The sequence below is a fragment of the Carassius auratus genome, chromosome 14, assembly GCF_003368295.1.
Source record: "Carassius auratus strain Wakin chromosome 14, ASM336829v1, whole genome shotgun sequence".
Classification (NCBI taxonomy): Eukaryota; Metazoa; Chordata; class Actinopteri; order Cypriniformes; family Cyprinidae; genus Carassius; species Carassius auratus.
In genome coordinates, this window is record NC_039256.1 from 11,172,586 (window position 1) to 11,198,289 (window position 25,704).

A 25,704-nucleotide genomic window follows, 5' to 3' on the forward strand; every position below is an offset into this window, starting at 1 on the left:
GGCTGGACTGGGAGGTTGAGAAGGCTGAGGCCCAACCTTCATAGGTTGCTTTTTATTGACTACAGCTCAGCCTTTAATACCATCATACTGGACATTCTCTTCAGCAAACTCACAGATCTGGGCTTCCACTCACTCACCTGCACTTGGATCAGAAACTTCTTGACTGACTGCCCCCAGACTGTTAAACTCGGTCCCCATCTCTCTTCCACCCACACGCTCAGCACTGGCTCCCCTCAGGGATGCGTGCTAAGCCCAATTCTGTACTCTCTGTACACGCATGACTGCCGTCCAGCCCATCACCAGAATACCATTATCAAATTTGCAGATGATACTACAGTGGTGGGCCTAATTTCAAAGGGGGATGAGACTGCCTACAGAGATGAGATCCTGAGACTGTCAGAGTGGTGTTCAGTTAATAACCTGACACTTAACACCACCAAAACAAAGGAAATAATCCTTGAATCCAGGGCAGACCCAGCTACCCTTTACATCAATGAAGACTGCATAGGGAGGGTTCAGACATTCAAATTCCTTGACACCATCATTGCAGCAGATCTCACATGGTCAACCAACACCATAGCAGTCATCAAGAAGGCACAGCAACACCTTCACTTCCTAAGAGTGCTGAAAAAGAACAACTTGAAGGAGAAGCTGCTGGAGGCCTTCTATCGCTCTGCAGTGGAGAGCCTGCTGACATACTGTATCACAGTATGGTATGGCAGCTGTACAGAGGCGGAGAGAAAAGGAATACAGAGGATCATCAACACCGCGCAGAGGATCATTGGCTGTTCTCTTCCCACTCTGAAGGACTTTTACAACTCCCTATGCCTCAACAGAGCTCAGAGCATTGAAAAAGACCACTCTCACCCTGCTTCCCACCTGTTTAAACTGCTGCCATCTTGCAGGCGCTACAGGTGCATTAAATCATGTACAAACAGGCTTAAGTATAGCTTCTTCCCCAGAGCTATAATTATGCTGAACAGAAACATTCATTGACACACACTGACCCCACCCCTTCCATCTTATTCAGTGCAATATGTGTATATCATATGTATCCTTTTTTTTGTCTATTGTATGCCACGCACCTTGCGCAGAAGCTCTGCAATTTCATTTTATCTTGTGTACAATGACAATAATAATAAAAAAAAAAAATAATAATAAATCATTCTATTCCATTCTATGGCTGGGTTGATTACGGTTGAGCGGCACCTTTGGCTTAATCTCACGGACATTAAAGAAAAGGACAAACCTTTTCTAATGGATGCCCCTATTTCTAAGGATGGTCTGTTTGTCGAAGCGGTCACTTCGGTGGTGGAGAAGTCTAGGGCAGCGAAACAGCAATCAACCGATTTCCGCCAGCTAATTCCCCGCAGTCCCAGAGAAACTGAACAGCGTCAGGCACCAGCGGCGCGTTCATGCTCAACTTCTTCTCACCTTAATCTTCTTTGGCTTCACAACCGTGGGAAGTATTCTGCGGAAAGGAGAAAAGTATTCCCCGCCAACGGGTCGCACCACGAGAAGAGCCTTCACCTATGGCACCCCCTCATAAGGATTGGGGTCCTAGGACTTTTCCAATGGCTCGCCAGCGACAGTGGAAAAGATTAGACCTGTGCCCTCCACTAGAGAGCGCTGTTGGACCGCTAATGCACATCCAACCATTTCATTGCAGTCGCTACCCTCTACCATTGACTGTCTCACCGCAAAAAGTGCCTCAAGCAGCAATGGATCAAGCTACCACTTTGAGCGCCTCTTCAGACTGCGATCCAGCCTTCAGAGTTCGAGGCACAGCTTAAGAGTCTGGCAAAGACGGCCCGTTTATGACGGCTCGTTCAGCTGCCGCGTTCTCACTAGCGGCAGAGCCCGATGTTCATATTGTTGGATTAATTCCTGCCTTGGACACGCTTCAGGATTATACACAACGAAACACAGTGATTCCCTTCCATCAAATATGCACTTCCCTTGCTTACCGACCCCATGAGGTGCTACGACAAGAGATGTCAGTTCTGCTGAGTAAAGGGGCTATAGAGGAAGTACACCCTTCTCAGATGGAGTCATGTTTTCACAGCCACTATTTTGTTGTGCCCAAAAGAGGTGGCGGTTTACGATTACGTTTACGGATTTATGCCATTTGAATCTTACACTCAGGATGAGCTAATTCCAGATGTTAATGGTAAAGTCCATTCTGTCTCAGATTCAACCAAACAACTGGTTTGTCACGATCGATCTGAAGGATACATACTTTCATATTCAGATCATCAAGAGACACAAGAAGTTCCTCTGATTCGCTTTAGAGGGCAAAGCGTAGCAATACCGTGTTCTTACCTTCGGGTTAGCCTTGGCTCCTGGAACATTTTCGAAATTCATGGATGCAGCTCTGGCACCGTTGCGGCTCCAGTGCGTTCGTGTATTAAACTACCTGGACGATTGGCTGGTGTTAGCACAATCGCAGACTCAAGCACACTCACATCGGGATCTTGTGCTGAATATCCTAAACAGCCTGTGCTTATACACAAATTTCCAGAAGAGTGTTGTTATTTCTTCTCAACGAATAACCTTTCTGGGAATAGACTTGGACTCTCATGTGATGACAGCAAGACTATTACTCCTGCGCGTTCAGTCTCTCACGTCATGCCTGCACCACTTCAAAGCAGGTTGCGCAGTGACAATGAGTTTATGCCTCAGACTTTTGGGTTTAATGGTGGCGGCAATGGCGGCGGCATGCCCTGTAGTATGTCTGGGCTTGCTTCACATACCCCCGTTTCAGTGGTGTATGAAGAACCAAAACATTTCACCCCATTGTTTTCCGCATCGGACGATTACGGTGACACGGAGGTGTGTTATGACAATAAAACTGTGGATGTCAAACCAATTCCTTCTAACTGGAGTTTGGCTGGGGGTTTGTGCTTCCCATGAGACAGTCTGTTTGGGTGGCTGTTTGCCAAGGATGCCCAACCCACTGAGTATGGACAGCGACACAACGCGGCTGGCATATAAACAGGTTAGAATTGCTGGCAGTTTTTCTAGCTCTCCAGTATTTCTCGAATCTGCTGACTGGCCATCATGTACTAGTCAGGTCAGACAACATAGCAGTTGTGTCATATCTGAATCATCAGGGAGAATTACTCACTTGCCCCCTGTGCAGGCTGGCGAGGAATATTCTTCTTTGGTCTCAGAACAAATTTCTGAATGGAGGTTGCACCCCCAAATGGTGAGTCTTATATTGCTAATGTTTGGGGAAGCGAAAGTGGACTTATTCACGTCGAGCACGACTATGCATTGTCCGCTGTGGTTCTCCCTATGTCCTCCATCACACCTAGGCTTGGATGCGTTAGCTCACAATTGGCCCAGGACGATCTTATATGCTTCTCCTCCAGTTCAAGTAATTCCAGCAGTGCTATCCAGAATACGACAGGACAGAGTGGAGCTGCTGCTGTTGTTGGCTCCGTGGTGGCCCACAGAGCCGTGGTTTGCAGATTTGGTCAATCTGCTAGTGGGCTCTCCGTGGGAGATTCCTCTCAGACAGGACTTACTGTCGCAAGCATGAGGGATGATTTGGCACCCAAGGCCAGATCTATGGAAGCTGGGGGCATGGCCTCTGAGCGGAGTGAGTTAATTTGTCCCGCTTTTTCAGTTGAAACCACCAGTTGAGACCATAAAGAATTCTAGGGCAGCTTCTGGAAGACGCTTATATGCTTTAAGTGGAAACTGTTTGCTGCCTGGTTTTTAATTCGTAATATGGATCCAGTTTACTGCCCCGTGGCTTCAGTACTTGAGTTTCTTCAAGACCGTTCTCTGATGGAGTAACACCAGCCACTCTTAAAGTTTCCGTTAAAATTTTTTAAATTTTTATAATTCAGTTATTATTTTGTTTTGTGGACTATACTGTATGAAAACATATTTGATGCTAAATATCTTACTCAGGACAGCACTAAAAAAATGTGCTTTGACAGCTAGTAAATTTTTTTATTTATTTATCTTTTTACTGTTATTTACAATCACATTTCTAAATGTTACCATCCAAAATAAACAATTTAAATAAATAAATAAATAATAATAATAATAATAATAATATAATTATGAACTAAAAAAAGTTATTTTTCAATAATTCAGTCTTTTTTTCATTGTCTTCTGTTGCAGTAATCCAGTTTTTATTATACATTTAACAGGACTAACATTTTTTTAATATTTTCAATAACATCTCTCTCTCTCTCTCTCTCTCTCTCTATATATATATATATTTAGATTGAATGAATACAGTTATTTCCTGTATTTATATTATAATATTTTCTGTATTTAGATTACATTTTAATTATTGAACAAGATTTTTAAATACCTTCTGTGACTGTCTCTGTGTTTGATTATTATGGTATCCACGTCATGAATGAAGGGCTATGGTAAGTGGTGGGTATAACTCTTTAACTTTTTTTGCCTTTTTGCAATGATGCTTGCTATGTTACTTCAACAATAATTCGGTTTTAACTCAACAAACAGAGATCTAATTTCACCATAATTTTGTGCTTTGCAACAAATCTGTTACAAGTTCAGTTATTATTTATTTCCATTAGTTTGGTTAACATTAGGCCCTGTAATTAGCCAACAGTATTTTCAAATCTGTGTAATTATAATTTAAAACGGACTACTTTTCAAATTATATTTCATAAACCAAAATCTCAGAAATTATGTCAAAACGTTATGGGGTTTCAAATAAAAAAAATGACTTTCTGTTACAGAACAGCTCATTGATTTCATACCTGTCCACTGTAGAGGACTTCAGGACTCAAATCATGTTTATCAGGCATTTTGGGAGACACAACAAGTGAATAAATTATACATCAATATTCATATGAAATATTATATATTAATATTTAAATGTTGCCAATAATTACTCCAATTATTACACTTCTTTTTTCATTAAATGTTGCTCCAAGAACACATTAATATGCAAATTAGATACAGTGTATAGATACATTGCATTGGACGGGAATATTATTTATGGCCATTTTACCCACATATTGTCACGGCGCGGTGGGACGCGCAGGAAGAAACAGGGTCTGGGTCCAAATGCACGGAAATTATAACTTTTTAATAAAAGAAAATAAAAAGGCCAACAAGGCAAAAACGAAACAGAAACGAATAACAGGGAACTTTTTTTTTTTTTTTTTTTTTTTTTACTGCAATTACAAATATAACCAAGACATTGCATTAGAAGAAGCATCTAAAAGTTTCACCACTGACACCGTATCTTACTTTGGACATTTGTAAACAAAAGCTTGCATCTCTCCAGCTTTAATTATGGTGTAAACCATGAGTTCTCTGCAGTCTTCCGTGCAGGTCATGTGACTAAAACCCAGGAACAATGTAGAATATAAGGACATTTTATCATGATTATGACAAGACAGACATTTTGTAAGTGAACTAATTTCGCTCTTAGTAATTGGATTATTAACTGAATCAAAAGATACTGGAAAAATACATATTAAAAGGTATTTATGTTTAAGCGATACAAATACAGTAACTTCATCAATGAGGAGTAGTTCAGTGAAGCTAATACACGGTATATATTTCACAAGAGTTTAACAGCTCAGTAACTGCAGTTCTTCAGTAACCCTTGCTTCTGAACCATTGGGCTCTGGCAACAACATCATTGGAGTAGTCTAGTCCTGGGGTTTTGGCATCGATATTCTCATACGAAGTGACTCTCTCCGGACCTTTGTTATAGGCCGCTATTCCCCCTGAAACAGACACAGAATCCTCAATCAGACTGGTAACATTATTTTTAAGAGATTTGCGTAGTTTCTGAAACAAGACACAGTTTGTGGTTTCTGATAGTGGAAGTGTATTACCTTTAAAGCATTGCTCTTGTGTCCAATCGGGAAATTTTACTTTAATTTTTTTTATGAAGCCAATGAGTATCTCTGTAGCTTGTGTGACATGTTGCTCACTGTCCCATGTACCAGTTAGAGAGTGGTAACGTTGGTCAACCTGAAAAAAAATAAATAAAATAAAATGAAATCAAGCTTTAAACCAGCAGAAATATTTAGTAGCACTTTGCATGGATGATTATTGAGACAAAAAACCTGAACCATTTATGTGCACTCATACATGTACAAGCCTCATCTTAGGTCTAATACAATTTTAAATAGAGTAGATTTATAGTTGTAATGAACCTGCATGAGGCCAAAGCCATAGCCTTTGGGTTCCCATCCATTCTTCAGGAGGGCTCCAGCTCTGGTCTCTCTGGATATGATGGCAGCAATCACAGCCGGATCTATCTTCTTTGCTTTGCCAACTTTAGTGATCATACTCTTGTATTTCTCCATCCGGGCAAGATCGTGCTCAGCCAGTTTTTTAGAGGCTTCAACCCCTATGATATATTTAGATCATTTTCAAAAAATATTGTAACATAGTGCTCATTGCATATATTGCCAAATGAAACAAAAGTGCCATAAGTGATTTTTATGTCGTCATGCATTCTCACCCTTAATGGTTAATTTGTCCTGTTTTGCTGTCACCTCTGATGCACCGGTGGTGTCTATTTTCAGGATGTCTCCATAAATGTATGCTAAAAAAACATGTAAAATATCAAGCCCTTTCAAGTCAATAAATAATTCTTTATTCAGAATATTCAAGCAGTTTTATCCTATCACAAACTGCTCTTCATTATTGAGACAGTACTGTATAATAACAGTCAGCACCTGATACTTTATGACTTACCCATGATGTTAATGTAGAACTGCCGTGTAAGAGCAAATCACTGATGAACACTGGTGAGTCTGATGAACGTTTTCAATAAATCAGAACTCAGCAGGGCCGGATTATATATGATCACAGAGGGAGTGGTTCAACTGTTTATCTCAGATGTTTTTCCTCTAAGGTGTGGATAAATGTAAGGTTACAAAATTTTGTATTTCACCGTTTGGTTATGTCTCATTATTAGATTGAACCCTATCCATTAATCATGAACAGACAGGTTTATAAGGTGCTTCATGCACTTTAATAACGTTAAATTTATCATCTATTTTGATGAATCAGCTAGATTATAGGGAACGCCCTAACATTGCAGGTGCACGCACAAGAAGCAAGTGAAGAAAATAAAATGAAAGCTTGTGGGAAATCTTAGCAATTATTCCAAGGTAAAACATAAAAAAATACAACTTTGATAAAATGGCTGTAAGTTTAATAATGACCACCATAATTTAATAGTTTTGGCAGTTATCCTCTGAAAAGCAGTTTCGATGAAACAAAAAATAGAGAACGCCTATTGTGTTATGTGTAAGCTAGGTTAAAGAGATAGGTCTTTAATCTAGATTTTAACTGAGTGTATCTATGTTAGGTAGGTTATTCCAGAGTTTATTTTGTTATTCTAGGTATTATCAAATTGCCAGAGTTTTGAGAACACAGCGGACGTGGGGTATTATAATGTAACAAGGATTCATTCAAGTACTGAGGTGCTAAACCATTCAGGGCTTTATAAGTAATAAGCAAGATATTTAAACCTATATGATGTTTAATATGAAGCCAGTGTAGTGTGGACAGAACAGGGCTAATATGGTCCTATTTCCTGGTTCTATTGAGAACTCTAACTGCTGCATTTTTGGACTATCTGGAGTTTGACATATTTTTGTCCCATTTGATTGATTGGGGTCTCTTTTCCTACTTTTTAGTACTTGTGCAAAAATATGTTTTGGGTCATATCTATGCAGAAATATTGAAAATTCTAAAGGTTTCACAAACTTTTACATGGGTTAAACAACAAGACATTGCAATCAGCACTTGCACTGATCATCTACACACCTTCTCTTCTATACTCTAATTCTCACTGCTATTTCCCTCTGCCGTTCCCTCTGCTTTCTGCCAGATTATTGTATATGCTAATATGTTATTCAACGTCTAATCCCAAGCTATCCTCATACTTATTTTTAGTTTTGTCTCAGTCTTAGTCTTTTTTGTGCTCGTCTTACCTGTTCTCTGTACAGTCCTCTTGCTGCCAGAGCTCGTCTGGTTACTTGCCATCTGTGGTGCTGAGTTTGTTGGTGTGGATCTGTGCCACCTGCTCGCCGTAAGCCCACTGACAAGCCCTGGACCCGTTCTCCCGTTGTGGACCATTTTTGTTCTGGCAGCTGCATTCACCCTCAAGAGCCGGTGCTCGGCAGTCTGCCTTTATTCTAGTTTTCTATGGCTCTGTTTGTAGTCCGGTCATTCACCTCTGGGTCCTCTGTCTCGCCCTGACACTGTCAGTGAGAACCACAAGTCAAGTCAAGTCACCTTTATTTATATAGTGCATTAAACTAAATAAATTGCGTCGAAGCAATTGAACAACATTCATTAGCAAAACAGTATGTCAATAATGCAAAATGACAGTTAAAGGCAGTTCATCATTGAATTCAGTTTAAATAGTGTCTATGCATTTATTTGCAATCAAGTCAATGATATTGCTGTAGATGAAGTGACCCCAACTGAGCAAGCCAGAGGCGACAGCAGCAAGGAACCGAAACTCCATCAGTGACAGAATGGAGAAAAAAACCTTGGGAGAAACCAGGCTCAGTTTGGGGGCCAGTTCTCCTCTGACCAGACGAAACCAGTAGTTCAATTCCAGGCTGCAGCAAAGTCAGATTGTGCAGAAGAATAATCCTTTTCCTTTGGTCTTGTCTTGATGGTCATCTGAGACAAGGTCTTTACAGGGGATCTGTATCTGGGGCTCTAGTTGTCCTGGTCTCCGCTGTCTTTCAGGGATGTAGAGGTCCTTTCTAGGTGCTGATCCACCAACTGGTCTGGATACGTACTGGATCCGAGTGACTGCAGTGACCCTCTGATCTGGACACAGACTGGATCTGGTGGCCACGGTGACCTCGGAACAAGAGAGAAACAGACAAATATTAGCATAGATGCCATTCTTCTAATGATGAAGCAAGTGTATTGGGTGTTATGGGAAGTGTTCCCGGTTCCGGTTTACCTAATTAATGCAGCCTAAAAATCCTTTAGCGGATTTGGATATTAAAAGCATATTAGTATGTTATGTGCAACCCAGGTTAAAGAGATGGGTCTTTAATCTAGATTTAAACTGCAAGAGTGTGTCTGCCTCCCGAACAATGTTAGGTAGGTTATTCCAGAGTTTAGGTGCCAAATAGGAAAAGGATCTGCCGCCTCAGTTGATTTCGATATTCTAGGTATTATCAAATTGCCTGAGCTTTGAGAACGTAGCGGACGTAGAGGATTATAATGTAAAAGGAGCTCATTCAATTACTGAGGTGCTAAACCATTCAGGGCTTTATAAGTAATAAGCAATATTTTAGAATCTATACAATGTTTGATAGGGAGCCAGTGCAGTTTTGACAGGACCGGGCTAATATGGTCATACTTCCTGGTTCTAGTAAGAACTCTTGCTGCTGTTTTTTGGACTAGCTGTAGTTTGTTTACTAAGCGTGCAGAACAACCACCCAATAAAGCATTACAATAATCTAACCTTGAGGTCATAAATGCATACATTCCTGCATTTGAAATTGAGAGCATAGGCCGTAATTCAGGTATATTTTTGAGATGGAAAAATGCAGTTTTACAAATGCTAGAAACGTGGCTTTCTAAGGAAAGATTTCGATGAAATAGCACACCTAGGTTCCTAACTGATGACGAAGAATTGACAGAGCAGCCATCAAGTCTTATACAGTGTTCTAGGTTATTACATGCAGAGTTTTTAGGTCCTATAATTAACACCTCTGTTTTTTTCAGAATTTAGCAGTAAGAAATTACTCGTCATCCAGTTTTTTTTTATATCGACTATGCATTCCATTCGTTTTTCAAATTGGTGTGTTTCACCGGGCCGCAAAGAACTATAGAGTTGAGTATCATCAGCATAAGAGTGAAACTTAACACCATGTTTCCTGATGATATCTCCCAAGGGTAACATATAAAGTGTGAAGAGTAGCGGCCCTAGTACTGAGCCTTGAGGTACTCCATACTGCACTTGTGATCGATATAATACATCTTCATTCACTGCTACGAACTGATGGCGGTCATATAAGTATGATTTAAACCATGCTAAAGCACTCCCATTAATGCCAACAAAGTGTTCAAGTCTATGCAAAAGAATGTTGTGGTCAATTGTGTCAAACGCAGCACTAAGATTCAATAAAACTAATAGAGAGATACACCCACGATCAGATGATAAGAGCAGATCATTTGTAACTCTAAGGAGAGCAGTCTCAGTACTATGATACGGTCTAAATCCTGACTGGGAATCCTCTTATATACCATTTTTCTCTGAGAAGAAATATAATTGTGAGGATACCACCTTTTCTAGTATCTTGGACAGAAAAGGGAGATTTGAGATTGGTCTATAATTAACAAGTTCTTTGGGATCAAGTTGTGGTTTTTTGATGAGAGGCTTAATAACAGCCAGTTTGAAGGTTTTGGGGACATAACCTAATGACAATGAGGAATTAATAATAGTCAGAAGAGGATCTATGACTTCTGGAAGCACCTCTTTTAGGAGCTTAGATGGTATAGGGTCTAACATACATGTTGTTGATTTAGATGATTTAACAAGTTTATACAATTCTTCCTCTCCTATAGTAGAGAATGAGTGGAACTGTTCCTCAGGGGGTCTATAGTGCACTGTCTGATGCAATACTGTAGCTGACGGCTGAATGGTTACAATTTTATCTCTAATAGTATCGATTTTAGAAGTAAAGTAGTTCATAAAGTCATTACTGCTGTGATGTTGAGGCTTTATTTTTCATTAATTTAGCCATTGTGTTGAATAAATACCTGGGGTTATGTTACGAGTAGAAAATTAATCGGGCTGCTCTCTTTAGGGTGCGAGTATGCTCATTATACCATGGTGTCATACTGGTTTCCTTAACCTTCCTTAAGCGTAAAGGAGCAACTGTATTTAAAATGCTAGAAAAGAGAGAGTCCATAGTTTCTGTTACATCATCAAGTTGTTCTGAGGTTTTGGATATGCTAAGGAATTTTGATACATCAGGAAGATAACTTAAAAATCAGTCTTTTGTGGTAGAAGTGATGGTTCTTCAATACTTGTAACTGTCACCGTGCGAAAGAGGCGTAGACTCAAATGCAGGCAGAATGGTCCTTTTAATACAAAAAATGAAACAAAACAACAACAAAAAAAAAAAACATCCTGAGGGGGAAAAACAGGCAGACTGGAAACTGTACTACAAACAGACATAACACCACGATGGAAAACAACAGATCAGCACAGGTTTACAGACACCAGGAGAGTAAATAGGGAACCTAACGAGGGAGACACAGGTGTGGCAACTAAAACAATAATGATGTAACAAGATGGGGTCAGAAAATAGACAGGAGAGAGCACATGGCACCAAATAACACACAACACTCACAAAAAGACAGTGTCATCTGGTGGCCCTCCCAGATACACCAGCTGAAGACTATAACAGAAATCCTCCCTTAAGGAGTGGATTCCAGACACTCCAAAGCCAGAATCATGGAGGGTGGTGGAACGGAGGTGGATCAGGGGGAAGGATGGAGGGCCAGGCCCGTAGAGGGAAACAGAGAAAAAAAAAATCAAAAAAAAAAAAACGACAACAAAGCAAAAAGACAAGGAGGGAACAGAAAGTTCAGGGGCCCAGGGCAGAGCTGGCAGGGCAGGAATCCAGGGTGGAGCAGGTGGACCTGGAGCTGTGCGGTCAAGGCAGAAGCCCACCAGGACGGCGCAGAAGACCACCACAGCCGGGGCGTAAATACATGGAAATGTATTTAAAATACAAATACAAAATACTGTGTGGAAAAATGTATTTAAATACAAATACAAAATATTGTGTGGGAAAATGTATTTAAATACAACTACAGTATTTTGTATTTTGAAAATACACAAAATACATGTGAAATTGAAGATTCAGTGGTGGTATCCCCATTAGCCTGAAATCTGTCTGGGCCTATTCTGAATGCCAAAAAGCATTTAGATGTTTCCAACTGCTTAGAAACTTTCGTTTTAATTTTATATACCTCTTCCCTTCCCCTGCCCTGTAGGAAATAAAAAAAAAAACTACAAAAAAACTATTTTTTAACTTTTATTATGTTTTATCACTATAACCAAACAATCAGCTCATCTAATCCTTTTTGTGATACCTGTGTGACTGAGGACCCTGCAAACAACTTGCTCTGCTTGTTTTTGGTGTTGGCTGGAGTCTTTTTCTTTGCTGCTGAGGCTGTGAAATCCTGCTTGTGTTGTTCATAGTCCTGCTTCAGGGTGTATCCTCTTTAAATGAACTTTGAAATTTTTAGTTGCAGCTAAAGAGCCAGATGTGATGTTTTTCTTTTTTGTGCACAATTTACATTCGGCTTGAACTTGAATGTTTAACTTTTATTATGTTTTATCACCATCATTACTTCGAACTCAGTAACAAGACCTCGATAACACATATTTTAAATAACTGATTGTGTACTCTTCCAGGTGGTGTACCTGTGTGTTTCAGACATCCATCTAGGCGATACCCTTTAGCACCACCAACTTTTCAAAAAGATCGGGTTTAAGGCGTCGCCTTTGTGGCCTATTGATTGAACCGACAAAGGAAAACAAGCGCTCCACAGGAGCTGAAGAGGGAATGATTGTCTTGAACCTCACAAACAGCTGTCTAATAAGTGGATACTGGTTCAAGATGTTAAAATCCTTCCCCTGATCTAGGAAGTGCAATGTCTCCAGTTCCGCTTTGGTTTGCAAACACATTTGACAAGCTACTTTAATCAACAAGTAGCACATCCTCACCTTATTCCAGAAAAGTTGCCGATCCAAGGCTGGGTTGTACAGCTGTGGCTCACGTGCATGAATGTTGGGGTGGGGGGGGAGGGGCGTGTCTGGTCTGAACTAGTTGACGCATGAAAACAGCACCCTGATAAAGTGGTTGCCTGTCTCAAAGTATTTTGAAAATACAAAAATACTCATCTTAAATGTATTTAAATACAAATTACATTAGATTTTTTCCAAAGGCTTTAAAATACAAAATACAAAATAGTATTTTGTATTTCAAATACGTATTTTAAATACATGTATCTGAAATACTGCCCATCCCTGGATGTGGAGAGGCTCTGATAGTACAGTAGAGACGTGGAGAGGCTCTGGTAGTTCAGCAGAGACGTGGAGGTCTCTGTACGGCTGCCACCGCCTCGGGGGCATCGCGGGCGGGCACCACCGCCTCAGGAGCCTCGTGGGCGGACACCGCCGCCTCGGGAGCATGGCGAGCGGACACTGCTGCCTCGGGGGCATTGCGGGCAGCCACCACCGCCTCAGGGGCCTCGCGAGCGGACACCGCCGCCTCAGAGGCATCACGAGCGGACACTACCGCCACCTCAGGGGAACTGTGAGCAGGTCCCGCTGCTCTTGGTGGATTGTGAGCAGCCATTGCCTCCCTCACCGATATCAGCGGAGGGTGCTTGAGCACCTGCCCCTTTGCCCTTTGGTGCCCAAAGTGCCCTTTTGTCAAAGCAAAATTTCCTCTATTTTTTTTTTTGTCATACCGTTTCCTTTTGTGAATGCCTGCTCATGTCCAATCTAAATATTAGTCAAATTTTGAATAATAATTTAGCCGACAATAAGATGACCAACATGATGACCTTTGACCTGACGACGACGACCTCCTCATCCGACCAGGATGATTCGTCACGCCGCACGCGCATTTTTTAATTGTCAGAGGATATTTTCATTACCGCGGAAGCTGGTAAGTGGTGTTTCATTCTCAGCGAAGTGATTTTGATATTTATTTACTTATTATTATTTTACAAGAATGACGTGAGAACATGCAGATATGTTGTTTATATTGCGGTGTGTAGCCTGTAGTGTAGAGTAAAGTTAGCGTGCTGTTTGAGGGAGAAACTTTCACAGGCATCGAGGGGCAGAGGCGTCATGCCCATTCAAAGATTTCTGAGCCAAGTTGATTTTAAATGCAGCTTCCAAACGACCAAAAAAAAAAAAACAGCAGAATAATATTTTTTGAACTGCTAAATTCAAATCTGTGTTCGCTGGCTGGCGCTGAGCCAGAGACGTTCGTACAACGCTTCATGATAACCAATCAACGGTTCTGTTGCGCGAATGCAATGGCCAATCGGAGACGTACAGAAGAGTCATCATGAAACGCAGTGTTTTTGTTCACTTGCTCTCTGACTGAATTATTTAGCGAATTCTTTCTTCAGAGAGAGAGAGAGAAAAAAAAACAAAAAAAAAATCCTGATGTGCATAATGTAATGTAAAGTGCTTCACTGATTGTAATGGAAGTTTTTGAGAGTGCCTGAACTCTAGCTAAACTGAATGAAAATGTTATGTGATAATGTAAATGTTTTTCACTCTCTGTAAAATGAAAGTGTTAAAATAAGTAACTTACAATATTGTTATTAAAATTTACATTAAATGCAAATTCAGTCTTATTAAAAATATTTTATGGCATGATATGGCACTTAAGTAAAAAGTCGGGGTTTTATGTGTAGTTAATAGATTACACTACCTTTCCATTTATTGATCAAATAACAATCTATAAAGGTGCAAAACGCATTTACTTACACGTTTGAGAATCAAGATATTTCCTGATATATTAAGCATGATTGGAATTGTTTTGAATAAAAGGGAAAAATAAATAAAACATAAGCCTATATAAGTTATACAGTGCTTTCATAGCATGACTCAGTTGTTTATTGTTTTGTATCAATATTTAAGGTGGACTTATTGATTAGGTGCAAGAATAGTAGTGATGGTTAAAATATTAGATTGATAATGAAATAGTAGATTGTGCCTTGATCCTTGATGGACATAGACTGGAAAGTAATAGATCAGATGAGGAGATGGAGATAGAGGAAGAAAAAAAAGCAAATGTAGACTCACAAGTGACAGAAAGAGCAGGTAAGCAAGCCAGTATACAGAGGCTGGTGAGAAAGAGGAAAATGTAGAGTTTTTTCTGTAGTTTTTACTATAACCACTGTTCCTAATTATTCTGTTGAACAGAGAAGGAAAAGCCTTCAGGTTGGGACAATTTAAGACATTTCAGTTTCTAATCCCAGAGCTATTATTAGGTGGAAATAATTTTTCTTTTTTTACTTTTAAACTTAAAATTGTCTCTTCTAATCTTTTTCTTTTTCAAAACTGCATCACATAATTTGCTGCCGTATCATAATCATCCATATCAATACGCAAATCGGCAAGGAATGCATCATGATATATTGCTGTATTGCTATTTTGAACCGCGCTATTTAAACCTTGTTCCATGTGCCCCTTTTATACTTTGAGCACCTGCCCCTCCAAAGGTCTCTGCACGGCCCTGGTCTGGATCCTCTGTTGTCTGGCAGTCTTCAAGTTGGCTGATCTGTTCTGTCACGGTGCGAAAGAGGTGAACACTCAAATGCAGGCAGAATGGTCCTTTTAATACAAAAAATTAAACAAAACTAAAAAAAAAAAACATCCCGAGGGGGACAAATAGGAAGACTGGAATCTGTACTAAAAGCGGACATAACACCCCGATGGAAAACAACAGATCAGCTCAGGATTCTTCTTCTTCTTCTTAAGGTCTTATTGGCGGTTGACAAGCAACAAAATGGTGTATTACCGCCACCAACTGGTAATGGAGTGTGGATCAAAATGACATTTTATATCCTCTCATACAAATTATTTATTCTAAGATACTGAAAAATAAAACTATAACATTCATTTCCAGATTTATTTTGTAAAATATCCCCTAAAATAAATCACATTTTTATTTTTCTTAATTTTTCTATTAAAATCCTTCTTTCAAGCTCGTATTTCTGACAGTATATCATAACATGTTCCACAGTTTCTTCTTGCCCACAAAATGTACACCTTCCCGTATCATGTTTACCCATTTTATAAAGTGTACCGTTTAATCCTGTATGTCCAAATCTCATCCTTGATATTACTATCTCCTCTCTCCTGTTTTTTCCTGCACTTCTCATCTCTCCCACTTTCCTTTGAATTCTGTAAAACCATCGACCTTTTTCCTCCATATCCCATTGTTTTTGCCAACTTACCTTCAACTTTTCCTTAATACTCTTGAATACATTCTTACTTATACTAACACTTAAGTTAATTTCATTATTTTTAAAGGCTTCCTTTGCTGCCTTATCTTCCATTTCATTTCCTTGGATACCAATATGTGCAGGTACCCATAAAAAATTCACTGTAAGCCCCATCATTTGTGTTCTGTATAATGTTTGCTGTATTTCTATTAAGATATCTGGTCTACTTTCCGAATGACTGTACTGTATGCTAGCCAATGATGAACTTGAGTTCGAACAAACAACTGATTTAAAGGTCTTATCTCCTCTATCCACTGTATTGCTAATAATATTGCAATCATTTCCCCTGTATAAACCGATAACTCATCACCAGACCTTTTCCTTATTGCTAACTGAAACTCTGGAACAATAAAAGCGACTCCTATCCCATTGTCTATATTCTTTGATGCATCTGTATAAGCCCGAGGTTCCCAGAGAATGACTCCAAGAACCTGGAAGTAGCTGGCACAACTTGAGGAGGTTCTGGAACTGCAGCCCAGACTGGGAGGGGGGCACCATCCAGCAGTTCCACCTCCCTCAAATCGATGATGTGGTCGACTATCTCCCAGTAGGACCACATATCCAGCTCCCCCAGCTCCTCCCTGTTGACAGGCTCATCCAGGCCTGATAGAAACAGGTGGATGAGGGTGATTTCCTCAAGCCCTAGCCCCTGGCCTTTATAGAAGAGATCTTCCGCATACAGCCCAAAGGGGCGGTTGTCTTGTGGGCAGGGATGTGGCCCAATGGCCCTGGTCTGGATCCTCTGTTGTCTGGCAGCCGGGTTCCCATTGCCGCTGAGTCTTCAAGTTGGCTGATCTGTTCTGTCACGGTGCGAAAGAGGTGAACACTCAAATGCAGGCAGAATGGTCCTTTTAATACAAAAAATTAAACAAAACTAAAAAAAAAACATCCCGAGGGGGACAAATAGGAAGACTGGAATCTGTACTAAAAGCGGACATAACACCCCGATGGAAAACAACAGATCAGCTCAGGATTCTTCTTCTTCTTCTTAAGGTCTTATTGGCGGTTGACAAGCAACAAAATGGTGTATTACCGCCACCAACTGGTAATGGAGTGTGGATCAAAATGACATTTTATATCCTCTCATACAAATTATTTATTCTAAGATACTGAAAAATAAAACTTTAACATTCATTTCCAGATTTATTTTGTAAAATATCCCCTAAAATAAATCGCATTTTTATTTTTCTTAATTTTTCTATTAAAATCCTTCTTTCAAGCTCATATTTCTGACAGTATATCATAACATGTTCCACAGTTTCTTCTTGCCCACAAAATGTACACCTTCCCGTATCATGTTTACCCATTTTATAAAGTGTACCGTTTAATCCTGTATGTCCAAATCTCATCCTTGATATTACTATCTCCTCTCTCCTGTTTTTTCCTGCACTTCTCATCTCTCCCACTTTCCTTTGAATTCTGTAAAACCATCGACCTTTTTTCTCCATATCCCATTGTTTTTGCCACCTTACCTTCAACTTTTCCTTAATAATACTCTTGAATACATTCTTACTTATACTAACACTTAAGTTAATTTCATTATTTTTAAAGGCTTCCTTTGCTGCCTTATCTGCCATTTCATTTCCTTGGATACCAATATGTGCAGGTACCCATAAAAAATTCACTGTAAGCCCCATCATTTGTGTTCTGTGTAATATTTGCTGTATTTCTATTAAGATATCTGGTCTACTTTCCGAATGACTGTACTGTATGCTAGCCAATGATGAACTTGAGTTCGAACAAACAACTGATTTAAAGGTCTTATCTCCTCTATCCACTGTATTGCTAATAATATTGCAATCATTTCCCCTGTATAAACTGATAACTCATCACCAGTCCTTTTCCTTATTGCTAACTGAAACTCTGGAACAATAAAAGCGACTCCTATCCTATTGTCTATATTCTTTGATGCATCTGTATATATCTGAACATAGCTGTGGTAATCATTAATATATTTCTGCACATTACATGAACTCCATTCTTTGTCCCTGTTTTTCTTTTCTAACAATGTAAAATCTACTGTAGCATCTGAGAGTAACCATGGTTTTATTACTGGTAGCGGAACAGTTGGACTCACTATTGTAGGGGAATTACAGTTAAAACCCAAGGACCAGATATGTCGCAATGAAGACCAGGACTCAGAGATGAGTTCAATTAATAATAATAATTTTACTTGAAGAAAATAGTTTGCAATTTCATCAGCAGAAGTCAGCTTCAACACTCTCGAAGGAGTTCGCAGGCCGCCCCCAGTACAATACAAAATCAACCACAGTTATACCCTGACAGAGGATACTAATTGCGTCAATACATGAGTCAACAAAATTCTGATTGGTTCCAAAACCTAGATAAAACTCTCCAAAGACGTAGATCTGAAATGCTGGACACTGGCAGTTGATTGTTTATCCTGGGACTGTCTGAGCTTCTCCCTGTACAGACAGATACTAACACACGTACACAGAGAACTTATCTAAAATTCAAGGCTTTCTAGCACTGGCAAGTGTCTTATCATTACGGTTGGATACACACACATAATATGTGGACGTTCATCTTGAGGAAAAGAAATACAGCACACATAAGGTTACACATTTCACTCTTGCTATAACTTGATTAATAGTCAAACAAGAAATCATGTAATAATATAATATAATATCAGTATGAAGGATATGGCAACTCGGCATCCACTCCTTCACTATTAATTGATTAACTTTGAATTCTATTGCTTTCTGTATTACGGTCCATCCAAAACTTTTAGTTTTTCTCCTCTCTTTTTCCCAACAGGGCTTTAAAGTGTCTTGTGTAGGATGCTCTTGTCTATGGCCTTGTAAATTAGCCCAATAACTTAGTGATAATTGTATCCTTCTCATTTCTAAAGACATTTCCCCCATTTCTACCTGTAGTGCTACGATTGGTGTAGTTTTTATAGCTCCTGTGCTGATGCTGAATACGGTCTAACCTTCTAAGTGATGTATCTGCTGCTGATCCATACACCACACAACCATAATCAAATACAGATCTAATCAGCCCACTATATATGGCTTTCAATGCCTTCCAATCAGCCCCCCATTCACTTCCTACTAAACACCTCATTATATTTTAACACTTTCTTACATTTGTCCAATATTTTCTGGATATGCATCGCCCATGTAACTCTTTCGTCAAACCACAACCCTAAAAACTTAAAACTTTTCACTCTTTCCAGTACTTCATTATATAACTTTAGACTTACCTCACCTCCAACTTTTTTCCTTGTAAAAAACATTATCTTTGTCTTATCTACTGAAAATTTAAAACCCCACCTATATGACCATTTTTCAACTACTTTAATAGCCTCCTGTACTTTAACAATAAAATCAATGTTCCTTCCTCTTCCTCAAATACATCATTTATCATTATCGAAAATAATAAAGGACTAACTATACTTCCTTGAGGCGTTCCATTTTCTATCATAAATTTCTCTGAATAACTGTTTACGATTCTCACTTTTATTGCCCTCCCTAATAAAAAAAATCCTTAATCCATCTAAACATTTGACCTTTAATACCTAACTTACCTAGTTTGATTAACAGCCCTTCTCTCCACATCATGTCGTATGCTTTCTCTATATCAAAGAAAACAGCCACAACACTCTCTCGATTTATTTGTGCTTTTCTTATATCATGTTCTAAACATACAGCTGGATCCATGGTATTTCTCCCTCTCCTAAAATTTTTCCACATAATACATTAACCTTTCATTTATCATTTTTTCCATTATTTTACAGACATTAGATGTCAAAGCTATTGGTCTATAATTTTCTGGATTTGTGCAATCTTTCCCTGGTTTACGTGTTGGAACAATCACCGCCTCCTTCCAACTTTGTGGTAATTTTCCTTCCTCCCATATTTTATTGTACATTTTTAATAAAACATCTTTGGATGATTCACTGAGTTAGTTTATCATTATATAGCAAATCTGATCCATGCCTGGAGCTGATTTCTTGGTTTTCCTGAGAGCACAATTTAATTCTGTCTTTGTAAATAACATATTTAATTGGTCATTATTGTATTCCTCATTCTGTAATAGTTCTTTATACTCCTCCAGTGTACTTTCCTTTCCTTTTTTTCCCTCTTCACTAATATTGTTTGAGTTATGAATTTTAACAAAATTTTTAACCAGCATTTCTGCTTTCTCCTCATCTCTTATTGCTGTTGTTTCTCCATCCCTTAATATTGGATACCCAAATTCTTTTTTTATCCCATTCATTCTTTTTATCATTCCCCATACCTTACCAATTTCTGTTTCCCTTCCCACTGTGTTACAAAATTTCCTCCAAAAATCCTTCTTTGTATTTTTTATGATTCTCCTTACATTTGCTTGCCTCCTTTTACATTCAATAAAATTCTGGAAACTGTAATTCTTTTTTAGCATTTTAAAAGCTTTATTTCTAGATTTAATTGCTTTATCACATTCATTTGTCCACCATGGTACAATCTTCTTTTTTATACCCCCTTTCTTCGGTATAGTCTGACTTGCCGCTAATAATATCACATTACAAATAGAATTATTAACATTAACAACACTTTCTTCAATATCAATTTTTTTCATTTCTTGCTCACTAATATACCTAAAAGACTCCCAATCAGCATTTTCAAAAAACCATTTGTCCACTCCTTCTGTATTACCTTCTTCTATACGTAAATTAACTTCTACTACTATAGGATAATGATCACTTCTTATAGTCATTTCTCTATTTACATCCCATAAGCATACCCCCGCAAGTGAATTTGATACAAGTGTAAGATCAATAGCTGATTCTGTGCCCGTTCTGACATTAATCCTTGTACCCCTTCCATCATTTAAACATACTAGGTCTTTAATCTCCATTAACTCTTCCATCACTGTTCCATTCCCATCATTGCAATTATCCCATAAAGTGCTATGGGCATTAAAATCTCCACAGCATATAATTTTTCCTTCTAAATGTACAGTAAGTTCATCCATTAACTCTAGTGATAATCTTTTACATGGATTATAAAAATTTATAATTTTAACATTTCCTTCTTTACTCAAAACTTCTAATACTATAAATTCCAACTCATTACCTTTCTCAATAACCCTATATTGTATTCCATTTTAAAAAAATATTATACACCCTCCCCCAATATCCTCCTCTCTATCTCTGCATATACCATCATACCCTTTAATACTAAAATCTAATACTGGCTTTAGCCATGTTTCCTGGATACATATGATTTCTGGTTTCTTTCTAAGCCCTTTTATAAATCCTTTAAACTCCTGACCATTAGCTAACAGACTTCTTGCATTCCATTGTAAAATATTCAAGTCGACTTATCACCTGCACCTCCTGTCTTTCCACCATCTTCCAGTCTTTTCTTAATATTTTCCCAATATATATTATCTATACCCCAAAACCTTTCAGCTCCTTTCACAATTATTTAAATTTTCTCTGTTTTTGGTTTAACTTGATCTGTACAATTAATTACATAAGCAATGAACAAAATCAACTTATCCACTGTCAGTGCTGTGCAGCTTTCCTCTGCTTGACCAACCTCTTGTCTCAAGATACTTTCCCTTGTATTGTTTTCCTCTGCTTGACCAACCTCATGTCTCACGATATGTTTAACAGTATCATCACTTCTCCTTTGCTCTTGAACCTTCACTTCAGGACATCACTACTAGGATACGTCACTTCCTGTTTGTTGTTGACGGCTGTACTGCGTTTGAGCTCCGTCTCTATATTCTTTTCATTGACTATTTTTAACTTAAAAATCAATTTTATACATCATTGTTTCCATTTATATAACGCGTGAATATATCCTCTATTGTATTCTACAACAAAAACAATCAGAGCGCCTCGCTATCACTAGTTTTATTTTGATCTCCCGGGTCCGCTATTAGCTTTTAGCCAGTTAGCATCAGCAAGCGTGGTTGCTGCTAACTGCGCTTACATTGCTAATACTCTATTCTCACACATTACCACTGCTGTACTCACGGTTACTTGCTTTAATGGCGGATGAATGTCTCCACTCTGTGCAGCTCGAGCTCGAGCTCGTGGGGAAGCAGATTCGCGACCTGGAACATAGGCAGGCCCAGCTGAGAGAGCGGAGAGCCGCGCTGGAATCATCCCGGGCTGACGCTCACAAGTCCGGGGTAAGTATATAGCGTGCTGTTAACAGTCCCACCACGTCTACTCCGTGTGTTTCTCTGCACAGGCCCGGTGCACCCAGGACGCGATCTTCCCAGATGTCCTTCACTGCGACGCCGGGACACCACGGACCCTGGGTGCATCCACAGCGGAGGACGCGAGCTGGGTCCCGGGCCTTCGAGATCTCCATCCAGAACCGCTTCGCTCCCCTCCGCGAGACAGGATGCGACGCTGTGATCATCGGAGACTCCATCGTCCGACACGTAAGTGCTACGCTAGCCGAAGGTAAAGTGCACACTCATTGTTTGCCTGGTGCTCGTGTTCTCGATGTTTCTGCGCAGATACCCGCGATCCTGAAGGACGGCGAGAGCCCCAGAGCGGTCGTGCTTCACGCCGGGGTTAACGACACCACGCTGCGGCAGACGGAGACGCTGAAGAGGGACTTCAGCAGCCTGATCAAGACGGTTCGAAGCACGACGCCCGCGGCTACGATCGTCGTGTCAGGACCACTGCCCACGTATCGACGAGGACACGAAAGGTTCAGTAGACTTTTTGCTTTAAATGAATGGTTGTTGTCATGGTGTAAAGAACAGAAACTGCTATTTGTTAATAACTGGAATCTTTTCTGGGAGCGTCCTAGACTGTTTCGCGCTGATGGATTACACCCCAGCAGAATTGGAGCGGAGCTTCTCTCTGACAACATCTCCAGGACACTTCGCTCCATGTGACTAGTAAGACAATTCTCAAATAACCATTATGATGAGTTTTGTTCCAACCGCTTAAATGCTAAAAGTACTTGCGCTGTAAAACCTATTAAGACTGTGTCTGTTCCCCGAATAGTGAGGTCAAAATATAAATATAAAGTAGGATCTAGAAAAAATCTTATCGTAATTAAACCAGAAAAATGTAAAGTAAATGAACAAAAACAATTTTTAAAGTTTGGGCTCATAAATACGGTATTAGATCACTCGCACCAAAAGCAGTTATTGTAAATGAAATTATCACAGATAATAGTTTTGATTTACTCTGCTTGACTGAAACCTGGCTAAAACCAAATGATTATTTTGGTCTAAATGAGTCTACTCCACCAAACTACTGTTATAAGCATGAGCCCCGTCAGACTGGTCATGGCGGGGGTGTTGCAACAATATATAGTGATATTCTCAATGTTATCCAGAAAACAGGATACAGGTTTAACTCTTTTGAAATACTTCTGCTAAATGTTACTCTGTCAGACATGCAAAAGAAATCTAATGTATCTCTTGCTCTGGCTATGGTGTATAGACCACCAGGGCCGTATACAGAATTCCTAAAAGAATTTGCAGATTTCCTCTCAGACCTTCTAGTTACAGTTGGTAAGGCGCTAATCATGGGAGATTTTAATATTCACGTTGATAATGCAAATGATACATTAGGACTTGCGTTTACTGACCTAATAAACTCCTTTGGAGTCAAGCAAAATGTCACCGGGCCCACTCATCATTTTAATCATACATTAGATTTAATTATATCGCATGGAATCGATCTTACTGCTATAGATATTGTACCTCAAAGTGATGATATTACAGACCATTTCCTTGTATCGTGCATGCTGCGTATAACTGATATTAACTATATGTCGCAGCATACCGTCTTGGGCAGAACTATTGTTCCAGCCACCAAAGAAAGATTCGCAAATAACCTGCCTGATCTATCTCAACTGATAATTGTACCCAAAAATACACACGAATTAGACGAAATTACTGACAACATGGGCACTATTTTCTCTAATACATTAGAAGCTGTTGCCCCAATCAAATTGAAAAAAGTTAGAGAAAAACGTACTGTACCATGGTATAACAGTAATACTCACTCTCTCAAGAAATTAACTCGTAGTCTTGAACGCAAATGGAGAAAAACTAACTTGGAAGTTTTTAGAATTGCATGGAAAAACAGTATGTCCAGCTATAGACAGGCTCTAAAAACTGCTAGGGCAGAGCATATACACAAACTCATTGAAAATAACCAAAACAATCCAAGGTTTTTATTTAGCACAGTGGCTAAGTTAACAAATTACCAGATGCCACCTGATTCAAATATTCCACCAACGTTAAATAGTAATGACTTTATGAATTTCTTCACTGATAAAATAGATAACATTAGAAATACAATAGCGAATATAGATTCTACAACATCTAACACTTCAGTTTCATCCATCGCACCCAAAGATAAACTGCAGTGCTTTACAACCATAGGACAGGAAGAGCTAAATAAACTTATCACTGTATCTAAACCAACAACATGTTTATTAGATCCTGTACCCTCTAAATTACTGAAAGAGCTGTTACCTGTAGCCGAAGAACCGCTTCTCAATATCATAAACTCGTCGTTATCTTTAGGACACGTCCCAAAACCATTCAAGCTGGCGGTTATCAAGCCTCTTATTAAGAAACCAAAACTAGATCCTAGTGTACTGGCAAATTATAGGCCTATTTCAAATCTTCCATTTATGTCTAAAATTTTAGAGAAAGTTGTGTCTGCTCAATTGAGCACCTTCCTGCATAAAAATGATCTGTATGAAGAATTTCAGTCAGGTTTTAGGCCCCACCATAGCACAGAAACTGCACTTGTTAAAATTACAAATGACCTGCTCCTTGCGTCAGACCAAGGCTCATCTCATTTCTAGTCTTACTTGATCTTAGTGCTGCGTTCGACACCATAGATCATGACATACTCATAGATCGATTACAAAACTATACAGGTATTCAAGGGCAGGCTCTAAGATGGTTTAGATCCTACCTGTCCGATCGCTACCATTTTGTTTACTTAAATGGGGAGTCATCTCATTTATCATCAGTAAAATATGGAGTGCCACAAGGATCCGTCCTAGGTCCCCTTCTATTTTCAATATACATGTTGCCCCTTGGTAATATTATTAGAAAATACGGAATTAGCTTCCACTGTTATGCTGATGATACTCAGCTATATATCTCAACGAGACCAGATGAAACTTCCCAATTATCTAAGCTAACAGAGTGTGTTAAAAATGTAAAAGATTGGATGACACACAATTTTCTCCAATTAAATTCGGATAAGACAGAGATACTAATTATTGGACTAAAAAACACTACACAGAATCTTGTAGATTACAATCTGCAACTAGACGGATGTACTGTTACTTCCTCTACAGTCAGAAATCTGGGTGTTATATTAGACAGCAATTTGTCTTTTGAAAATCATATTTCCAATGTTACAAAAACTGCATTCTTCCATCTTAGAAACATTGCCAAGCTACGAAACATGTTATCTGTTTCTGATGCAGAAAAGCTAGTTCATGCATTCATGACCTCTAGACTGGACTATTGTAATGCACTTCTAGGTGGTTGTCCTGCTTCTTCAATAAACAAGCTACAGGTAGTCCAAAATGCAGCAGCTAGAGTCCTTACGAGGTCAAGAAAATATGATCATATTACCCCAATTTTACAGTCTCTGCACTGGCTACCTATTAAGTTCCGTATCAGTTACAA

The 25,704-nt window shown here is 39.2% G+C and overlaps 1 protein-coding gene across 2 annotated transcripts; it reads right to left on the minus strand.

The window, feature by feature from the left end:
* Positions 1-5,196: 5,196 nt before the first annotated feature.
* LOC113113606 (lysozyme g) lies at positions 5,197-8,320 on the minus strand. Of its 2 annotated transcripts, XM_026279911.1 has the most exons (6): positions 7,962-8,320; positions 6,715-6,869; positions 6,479-6,562; positions 6,168-6,364; positions 5,844-5,982; positions 5,197-5,732 (listed from the first exon to the last, which is right to left on the minus strand). In XM_026279911.1, the coding sequence occupies exons 2-6, from the start codon at positions 6,716-6,718 to the stop codon at positions 5,599-5,601; spliced, it is 558 nt and encodes a 185-aa protein (XP_026135696.1). In that variant the 5' UTR covers positions 6,719-6,869; positions 7,962-8,320; the 3' UTR covers positions 5,197-5,598. The 2 variants fall into 2 exon arrangements, with proteins under 2 accessions (XP_026135696.1, XP_026135695.1); XM_026279910.1 differs by lacking the exon at positions 6,715-6,869.
* Between the last annotated feature and the right edge of the window lie 17,384 nt (positions 8,321-25,704).

Bases quoted from the DNA above. Each gene is read 5' to 3' on its own strand.
- LOC113113606 (XM_026279910.1), bottom strand. From the start codon at position 8,106: ATGGTCCACAACGGGAGAACGGGTCCAGGGCTTGTCAGTGGGCTTACG. The intron at 6,365-6,478 runs GTGAGAATGCAT...AATATATCATAG, and splicing joins GGACAAATTAACCATTAAGG to GGGTTGAAGCCTCTAAAAAA. The intron at 5,983-6,167 runs GTTCATTACAAC...ATTTTTTTTCAG, and splicing joins ATGGCTTTGGCCTCATGCAG to GTTGACCAACGTTACCACTC.